Source organism: Haliotis cracherodii, unplaced genomic scaffold (genome assembly GCF_022045235.1).
Source record: "Haliotis cracherodii isolate W230 unplaced genomic scaffold, xgHalCrac1.p SCAF_2, whole genome shotgun sequence".
NCBI lineage: Eukaryota > Metazoa > Mollusca > Gastropoda > Lepetellida > Haliotidae > Haliotis > Haliotis cracherodii.
Genome location: NW_027266275.1, coordinates 25,146,337 through 25,156,605, shown reverse-complemented (window position 1 = coordinate 25,156,605; position 10,269 = coordinate 25,146,337). Strand labels below are relative to the sequence as shown.

General features: G+C 40.0%; 2 protein-coding genes across 3 annotated transcripts; both read right to left on the bottom strand.

Moving 5' to 3' along the window:
- Positions 1–184: 184 nt before the first annotated feature.
- On the bottom strand, positions 185–4,225 carry LOC139468863 (uncharacterized). Of its 2 annotated transcripts, none has more exons than XM_071250998.1 (3): positions 3,614–4,225; positions 1,644–1,895; positions 185–781 (listed from the first exon to the last, which is right to left on the bottom strand). In XM_071250998.1, the coding sequence occupies exons 1-3, from the start codon at positions 3,732–3,734 to the stop codon at positions 747–749; spliced, it is 408 nt and encodes a 135-aa protein (XP_071107099.1). In that variant the 5' UTR covers positions 3,735–4,225; the 3' UTR covers positions 185–746. The 2 variants fall into 2 exon arrangements, with proteins under 2 accessions (XP_071107099.1, XP_071107098.1); XM_071250997.1 differs by having other exon boundaries at positions 185–784; positions 3,614–3,952.
- Positions 4,226–6,827: 2,602 nt separating this feature from the next.
- Positions 6,828–9,792, bottom strand: LOC139468861 (uncharacterized). The gene is made up of 3 exons (XM_071250996.1): positions 9,280–9,792; positions 8,997–9,050; positions 6,828–7,851 (listed from the first exon to the last, which is right to left on the bottom strand). The coding sequence occupies exons 1-3, from the start codon at positions 9,566–9,568 to the stop codon at positions 7,535–7,537; spliced, it is 660 nt and encodes a 219-aa protein (XP_071107097.1). The 5' UTR covers positions 9,569–9,792; the 3' UTR covers positions 6,828–7,534.
- Positions 9,793–10,269: the final 477 nt, after the last annotated feature.

The following is a 10,269-nucleotide window of genomic DNA, read 5'->3' as shown; positions in this document are numbered from 1 at the left end:
TATTTCAGAGACTTGAGAAAATACATCACAATATGTCCGATGTAAAGAGATGAATGTAAACTATATTTACATCACATTTCCTGAAATACAAAACATTGTCTGGGGGTATAGATAGATAACACAAATGAAAATAACAAAACCCAATAATAATCTATTATTAAACAATTCATTTATTTACAGCATGTTATGGGAATGATGAGGCTATTAAGTACAAAATAATGCCCTTGGGACAGAATGCTGAAAATGAAAGTTTGGTATGTGACTCAGGCTCTTGGGTGTAAGGTTTATCACCTTGCTCTAGATGTGTCTTGGAAAAATGTCCATGGCAGTAGGATTGTATTAAACATGTGGTCCAGCTTTTTATTTAAAATGTCCATGACAATAGGATCATATTAAAGTGGTATAGATGTGTCTTGGAATAATATCCATCGCAGTAGGATGGTATTAAACACGTGGTCCAGCTTTTTCTTTAGATGTGTCTTGGAATAATGCCAGTCGCATTAAGGTGATGGTCTTCTCGACGAGTGTTGACCCTGAGGGTGCCATTGACCAATGTTCATGCAATATGATGGTATTAAACGCCATGGTCTAGATGAATCCGGGGACTCATGGTCATCACACTGTAACGGTGATTAAGAGATGATCTGAGTGAGACTTGGAATAATGCCCAAGGCGATACTGATGTCATCAATGCGTGGTCTGGGTGAGTCTTGGCATGATGTCGTTGACAGTGATGATGTTGATTTTCATTGCTGTTGTCCGTTGTTGTTGCCCAGCAAATCTACTGATGACAACAATAAAAAACACATGTAAACACCAATACTGATGCCATTTTGATAGATATAATTCGAATCTTAAAACAAATTGTATTCAATGTTACCGGGTATATATTGTTGTTAAGAAATGTCATCGAAAGGAAAGGAATTCGGAGTAGTTTGAACATTTTCTTCTAATTATACATTGTGCACATTCACATTAGTTACAGGCGTGTGGGCCTTCTGGTATATAGAGAAATATCTAGTCCATCATTGATATTTTTTCCAAAGTCCATTTTAATGAAATTTAATTATTCACAAATCAAAATCGTTCAAGATCCCTATTGAGTGTATAGCATATTATATATATTTCTTCACTGAGATTTTACGTTATGATGTGGTAACATAAAATATAACAAAATAAGTTTATTGAACATTGACCAGCGAGGAACTACGTATTACCTTCCCGGGTGAATACATTTTGTAACTTTCAACTTTAATTCACAAGATGTGGTGGCTGATCCGTAAAATCTTCGTTGCTCTTTTATTATTCTCCATATTCTCCAAAGTAAACTTTCTGAGAAAATGTAGAAAATTGTTGGTTTGTGATCTCAAGTTGAGACATCGGCTCAGTTTCTCTATTCTTTGAACGACGTCACAAATAATCCCCATGGCGTCATGAACAATGGATTACGTCATCTTGAATTATTTGTGACAAACCTTGCTATGGGTCTCTTCGTAAACAATGAGACAATATAACAATTGTTATAAAGCTCAGCGAAAATTTAAAATAATTTCATTTCTATCCACGTCCTTGTGGGAAATATCTAACTGTATCATAAAGGGTGTTACATCCTCCATTTGTCGTGTATAAAAGTATAACCGTACCCATCGCCTCTGTCCGCACCCCCGGCGATCCTGTCTCCTGGGTGTGGGGTTGCCTGGACTCTCCATCCCCACAACAGTCCTGTTTCTTCAGTCTTCTCATTGCAGCTGGTATGATGTACATATGGATGATGACACCCAGAGCGACGAACGCTACCAAACACGAGAGGACAATAGCGACTATAGACCACGGGTTGTCTTGTAGGACTGACGTCGTGGCTGTGACTACGGACTGCGTCGTGGACTGGAGGAAACCTAGAACATAACAGATAATCTTTAGTCACACTGTGAACATTGTCTTGATACTAAAATATAAAAAATAAAATATTTTGTCCCATTTACCTTTAACGACAGGATTGTGACACATTAACATATTATGTTTGCTTCCTATCCAACTGATCCTGATAAGCTACATTCAGCCTCATTGGTTTTCAGAGACCATGCTTGTAAGAGGCGACTAACGAGAACGGGTGGTCAGATTCGCTGACTTGGTTGATGCATGTCAGTGTATGTCATTTGCGTGGATCGATGCTCATGATGTCAATCACTGGATTGTCTGGTCCTGACTCAGTTTTAACCTGAACTGATTATACGTAAGGTGTATTGGGTATACTTTCAACAGCAGTTTTGTAATAGCAGTGTTCACAACGCACTTTGCGTGTATATAATGAAAACAGTGATTAAAAAATATCAACCATTCTGTTATGATTATATTTCTTGGTTTGCCAGCACTATTCCCGTGCTCGTAGGGCTAACCAAAGTGGGAAACGGCTTGCACTTCCATCACAAGCTGGCAAGTATATGCTAATCAAAGGGTTAAACACTGTCGTTGTTAACTTGCAGGTAAAGAGGTGTTTTGTCGGTTACACTACTTGTTATATTGTATCAAAAAATCTAGTCAACTGTGATCCCACAGGAAATAGTTTGAAGAAGTATTTGGTGGAGTTATCACTTGTTATTCTTGCTTACAGTATTTTCTCAGATGGGAAATTAAAGTCTAATGAGGTTACACATCTACAACAGTCTGAAACTATGTCTTTTGAAATTATTATTTGGTATTCTCACTAGAAGATATTCCCTAACATTTAAAAATTGCACGTATGTACTAATCAAGTGGTTTAATCATACTGGTGTTAACATACACATAAATAGGTGTTTTGATGGTTATTTTTCTTATTATTTTGTACTACAAATAGTTAGCCATTTGGTAACTTGCGATCTCAATATGCACATGTAACGTTAAAATATGGTGTCCAACAAAAGTTCCTTGGCTGCTGGAATAAGAAAATATGATGGTACAATGTAAGAAAAAAGCTTACAATGTTTTACTTGGATACTTTTATACATGTTTTAATGTACATACGATGTCTCATAAGCCTGTAAAGGCTGGGTCCAATACCGATGATAATTGTTTATATTGTATATGTTATTTACACGCGACATAAATATTTTCTCTCTCTCTCTCTCTCTGACACGCTTCTACACTTAAAAACATAAACATTCCACGCCGGTTACCTGACACTTAAATAACGTAGAAGATTATGCGTAGGAGCCAATACGTCATTGAACCTGTACCGCGCACTGAACCCTACAACACAAACATGTTTACTCTGTCAGCTGTTCCTTCTGACACCCCCGCATTGTGAACATGACCCTGAACCATTGGAAACTATGGCTGGCGAATTGTAACATAGATGTATGTGTAATTCTGCTGTTGTATTCAGACTGTTGTAGGCGCTCGTGTGTGGATGGGGTTGTAAGCATTGACGGGTGGACATTGTATTTGAGTGGGTTGAATTCTGAACCATAACTGTCCATTCTGAACCACACTCCATTCTGCGAGTAAGTTAAGATACAGAAGTCACGTTAGAAAACCTTTGATTGACGGTATACATACGGACACGTTGAGACAGCGATGATTATATATTTTGTGAGAAGAATTCAGTTTGGTTCAAGTAACGTTTCCAACCTACCCGGGCAGTTTCCCTCACACTCGGCTCTCGTTCCCTGGATATCAACATAGGAGCAGAGTTGTGAGCAGTAGGCGCAGCTGTTGGTGCCGTGGTCGTAGTACAGCCCCTTGTCGCAGTCCATGATCAGATGACGTACACAGTTGCCAGCATGTGTACCAGGGTTCCCTATGTGATGGGTCAACTGACATCTACAGTGGATACCCCTGATTAAACCCCCGACATGAACCCGATAAACACCACGTAGAGCCGCGATAATGCTAGCTTGAAAGATGTACAGCGCGTTTTATTGTGTTGCACAATATGGGATGGGCTGTGAAGGGAGCAGTAAATATAAACGCCGGCTGAAAGAAAGGTGTCACAAGTCCGATTTAGAACATATTATCAGCGTCGAAGCCTCTCTCTCTCTCTCTCTCTCTCTCTCTCTCTTTAACTGAAATACTACCACGTAGGGCCGCGATAATGCTAGCTTGAAAAATATACAGCGCGTTTTATTGTGTTGCACAATATGGGATGGGCTGTGATTCACGGCTGTTAGTGAAGAGAGCAGTAAAAAAAACGCCGGCTGAAAGAACGGTGTCACAAGTCCGATTTAGAACATGTTATCAGCGTCGAGGCCTCTCTCTCTCTCTCTCTCTCTCTCTCTCTCTCTCTCTCTCTTTAACTGAAATACTACCACGTAGGGCCGCGATAATGCTAGCTTGAAAAATATACAGCGCGTTTTATTGTGTTGCACAATATGGGATGGGCTGTGATTCACGGCTGTTAGTGAAGAGAGCAGTAAAAAAAACGCCGGCTGAAAGAACGGTGTCACAAGTCCGATTTAGAAACACGTAAACATGTAATCAGCGTCGAGGTCATTGCTCTAATTATGTCCTTTTTGTACGGAACCATCCATTTGATATCCCCCCCCCCCCCACACACACACACACACACACACCCCTTACGCCATCACCCTCCTCCACCAGAATATCAGAGATCGGCCCCAAATCGGGCTGATATTCGATGTGGGGTGCGCTATGAATGACCTAATCAACGCTAATTTTGTCAAATCACAAAAATATACTCCCAATCATCTCACAAACAATGATCGTAATGTTTCATTGCGAATATAAGGGCAAGTACATAGAAACTAAACAGTAATAATGTATTTTCACTCCCGAAACCTCCATAAGCCTCTCTGTGAACTACAAGTTGAGATATATCGCATAATAGGTTACCGTTTTTTGTTAACCCAGTTGGGGGAGGTGGTATTGCGTAGGACGTATTGATACGAGTTTTGATTTGTGAATGCATACTTGTAAATATTAAAGTGCGGCCCATGTGCCATATCATGAATATGATGGCCGGGGTTCATTGACTTATCACTATATTTGAACACTGGCTGTGATGTAATGCGGCCTTCAACCAATCATTGCAGATTATATTTGTCAATTATACATGTGTATATTCATGTTGACTATTTAAATTAAAGAGACATAGATTGTATATGGTGCTGTAAATTATTGCTTCTGCTTTAAACCGCTAGATTTGTTTCACATTAAGATGTATGCATAAAGATTCGGAGTGACGACACACTCTCCCCAGGACTGTACGACAAGAGGATTGGCTTCAACTTTACTTGTTTCTATCATAACAGTTGAGTTTTCACCTTGGTAAACCACTATCCCACATGACAAACACCATGGGGATTTTGTTTCAAACGTGGTGACAATATCTTCATGGGTTCAGGGCAATATATAAAAAATGAAAGTTTACTGAGATAACACTATGTGAAATGCTGCACTTCCTCATTGGTAACATCTATGTAAGAGTTGGGGGGTGACATTCAGGCAAGATGTAGGCATTCCCGTGGGTACCAATTGACACACACACACACACACACACACACACACACACACACACACACACACACACACACACACACACACACACACACTTATCTTCTTGCTGATCCGCATTTGAATAGGAACTTCTGATTGGATTGGCAAAGTCAAAACTGGATAATTTGGCCAAGACGTTTAACTATTAGTAAGCTTCAGGTATATTGATGATCTGGTATCGTCCAGTAACCCCTCCATCGATTTACCTACCTGTTCATCTTAAAATCTGTGCGTAAAGATTCAGAGTGACAAGACACTCTCCACAAGACTGTATGACAAGAGGGATTACTTCAACTTTCCAGGAGTCACCGTCCACTTCATGTGGAGCAATGTAGGTGCAGCTCCAGCCCTTGGTGTTAACCTTTCACAACTTTTGAGGTACAATCGGGCATGCTCTTTCCATGGAGATTTCAAAGAGCGTCACACGACTCTCGCTCAAAAGTTGTTGATCAGGATCCTTACTATCAAGGCCATAACTTGAGGGTCATAACTATCAAGGCCTTAGTAAAGCTAAGGCCATGTCCAAATGTTAGGCATCAGTGACAAATAATGCAATTTTGGCTTGGCCCATATTTTCCCATTTTGGTCTGGTGAACATTTATATGCCTTTGCATGTGTTTGTGACGGGTGCCACAGGTGGGCAGGATACGCTTACCATTTTGCGAGTACCTGGTGTCATCATTCATTGATAGTGATTCTTAAACAGAGGCTTATGTTAGAGCTGTAGTCGCAACCCCTCTGCTCTTAACAAAGATTTCTTATGAATATGGAAACGCTTTTATATAACTCAATACATCTCCATTATCATCTGACAATCTAACTTATGGATAATGCCCCCTTTTCAACGGTTCGCGGTGACAATAATAGAGTTGGTCTTGAATTGTGTTCTGATCTTATTCAAGTTAACTTCTAAATAATATTGGCACTTGTGAACTGAATTAACATGTTTCTGAAAATACACATTAATTTCACATCGTATATAACACGTTTTGTTTGTTTGTTGTTTAACGCCACACACCAATATACCGGCTGTATGACGGCGGTCTGAAAAGAATCGAGTCTGGACCAGACAATCTAGTGATTGGCGACATGCAGTTTGGACATGCATCAACTAAGTCAGCGTGCTTGACAACCCGATCCCGTTAGTCGTCTCTTACAAGCATATTCGCCTCTTACGACAAGCACAGGTTCCTGAAGACCAATTCTAACCCGGATCTTCACGGATCTATATAACAGGTAACACAATGGCATAAACACAGGACATATTGAGATCTGATGTTGGATTGATGTCGTCATCTACACTGGGGCATATGCAAAGTCAAACACCAATCATGTTTGTTATATTAATATATTTTTTATACAACGTTAAATAATAAAAAAACATAAACTTTAAACATAGAAACAACGTGCTAAACTCTCGGATCAATGCACAGACACAGATAATCATAACAATAATTCATGTATGTATATATCAGCAGCGTGACACCAAACATTAACGTCATAAAAGAAACACATGACAACAATATATGTAACATCCCCAATATGTAAAAACATGGTAACGAGTGGCTCAGACGTCTAAGGCGCCGCAATTCCCATTTCAGAGTTGAAGTGGTAAACTTTTGAGAACTGCATTACTTCGGGCTTTCCTCCCACATTAAGCTGACACGCCGTGATATAACTGGAATACTGTTAAAAGCGGCGTTAAACCCAACTCACTCACTCACTAAAACCAAGACCAAGGATAAAACTCCCTTGCATAAAGTATATGACTTTGTGCAATATGTACTAAATGATTGAAAAATCAATCTAAAGCATAAATGGTCCTCTATCTGGGTCGATACTTACTTACATATAAATTGTCAGCAATGTATAAATTGTCTTCGAAAATACTCACTTAGCATTAACATGACCAATAGATATACGGAGATATGATCTATTTCGCAAAAAATATATCATCACGATCATAATATCATTTGGTTGATTTTTATGCCAATGGAAGCGTTCAAATTTCACCAAGTACATAAACATTCACCAAAATGATTCACACATCCACACTGTCCCGTGCCAATAGTCCATTTATAACGTAGTCTCCGTTTATCCTCTTCTTTTGTCCATTCGCGTATATTGGAGATGGTGCCCTATTTATTTTATTATAGATTGTCTTCCTATGCGATGTGTCCCCTCTGAGCTTCCATACAACCAGAAGGATTATCACTGTCGACATCAGGATAGTCACAGTGCACAAGGCCATCACAAGGAGGAGTATAAGTCTTGGTTGGTCATATATCACCCCCAATGAAGCTATAGATGCCTGTGTTGACATCGTAAAGCCGCCGTGCCTGTCCCCCGATGGCGAACCTGAAAATGAGATAATCTAATGTTCAACAGAGCAGAAGAAATATGTTTGTTGACATGTATGACAACTTAGAAAAGTTTACAACGCTGTGGAACTTGACATCCGATAGCAGGCTATTGTGAGTCGGCGTTTCATTGTCAGGGACACTCCCATTGCAGTGATGACCCACCAAGTCCACTGTATCACTGTTATGCGAGGGAGGGCTATGAATGTAGAGTTGAATACTGGTACTGTATTAGGATGACCTCTACTCTGGAATAGGTTACTTCTACCTAAAGAGAAGTCATAGATCTGTCTGACCCGTGAAGATCCGGGGTAGAACAGATCTTCAGGCGTCTATGGTTGTCGTAAGAAGCGACTAACGGGATCGGGTGGTCAGGTTCGCTGACTTGATTGATGCATGTCATCGTTTCCGAAGCGTGGATCGATGCTCATGATGTCAATCAGTGGATTGTCTGGTCCAGACTCGATTATTTACAGACCGCAGACATACAGCTGGAATATTGCTGAGTGCGGCGTTAAACAACAAACCAACCAACTAATCGAAAATATTATTCGCTCTTATGCGAAGTCCCAATGATACGCTTCTACACCTAAAAACATAACATTCCAAACAGGTCTCCTAACACTTAAATAACGTAGTCGATTAATGCGTAGGAGCCAATACGTCACTGAACCTGTGCCGCGCACTGAACCCTATAACACAAACATGTTTACTCTGTCAGCTGTTCCTTATGACACCCCCGCATTGTGAACATGACCCTGAACCATTGTAAACCAAGACTGGCGAATTGTGTCGAAAAGAGATCTGTCTTCTAACCATTCGAACCCCCCCTCCCTACATACGGGTATACTATGACACGTCTCATCATATTTGTTGTTTTCACGCCAACTGAGCACTATTCTAGCTACATGACAGTGGTCTGTCTATATCGAATCTGGATCAGACAAACCGGTGATACGATGACACGCAATCCATTAAGTTGTCTCGCAGGTTGCTGATGACCTGTAATTCTAAACCAGAATATTCACGAATCGATATCTGGAGAGTGGTCCAATCTTTACATGTGGTTCTGCTGTTGGTTGGGAGAATTAAATCAGTGACTAGGTACAATATATCAGTATAAAAGACTATAGTTCGACTTACTTGTTGAGGGGTTTGTTGATATGAAAGGCTTGCTAGTGGTCGTAGTTTTATATTCTGAAAAATAGACATTTGAAGTTAACACTTATTTTAGATGATAATGTTATGATTTTATGAACGTAATAAAAAATATATAGTATAAACTACGGGAAAAAAGTGATAAGAATTTAAATAATGTGTTTTGTGAAGTCGATATTTGTTACAGACAGGTGGCTTCATACGCTTCTATTCAATACAAGTCATTATGGTTCTTGATGTTAATCACGTGTAGAGAAATGTAACTCACCAGGACACTTTTCACTACACTCATGTACAGTGCCTTGAATCTCAGCATAGTCGCATATGACATCACAAACGTCACAGCGTCCAATGGCAGTGTCATAATACATTCCAGGGTTACATCTGACGAGTCCGCCTGATGTCCCAGGGGTCACGACGGACATGAAGGTTAACACCCCAAGGAACCGGGTACATCCGAACATCTTGGTTTTCCCCAACGTCAAGAAGGGTCCGATTAGAAGAGACGCTAACTTGGTATATGCTTGAACACTCCCTTTGCAACATGTGGTGATCATACCTCACCCACACGCCATCCTACGCGTATTTGGGGAAATCCCCAAGCAGATAGTATCTGACTATCGAAGACTGAAACAGCTTGCATACCGGTACAGTTATTCTTGTTGGAGGGCAACTTAAGAATTTCAGTCCGTGTTTTGAAAACATAATCCCATTTGTCAGAAAATGTATGACATCCTGGTGCTATCTCACCAGGAAGAGTCCCGTGTTTTCAAGGATATATATATAACTTGCACATGTATAAGTAGGTCAACGTGAGTCAGGTTTGAAGCGATAGGGTACAAAACATTGTTTGGCTGCGTAACCACATACAGTAAACTATTAAACAAACAAACTGAAAGGGACCACAAATTTTAGTTCGTTATAACCGTAGTTCGTTATAAGCATATATACAGCAAATGGCCGGGACCAAAAAACGATTTCGATTTATCCGGCAGTTCGTTAGTTTACTGTATGACACGATACATCAATAACCAAGATAACAGTTGACATATGACGTGATAAACTGTAAATGAAGGTAAGTGTTGTATAAAGAGGAAGTTAACACTGACGCAATACGAGGATCATATATCATTGGTGTGCATGTTGTTTATGTCAAAACGCTTCCTGGATGTTTTCCACATTGTAAGTATGGCACGTACGATGTACTACCGTGTTTGGCTCGATCACCGGGGTCTGCACCTACTTGAATCTAGACAAG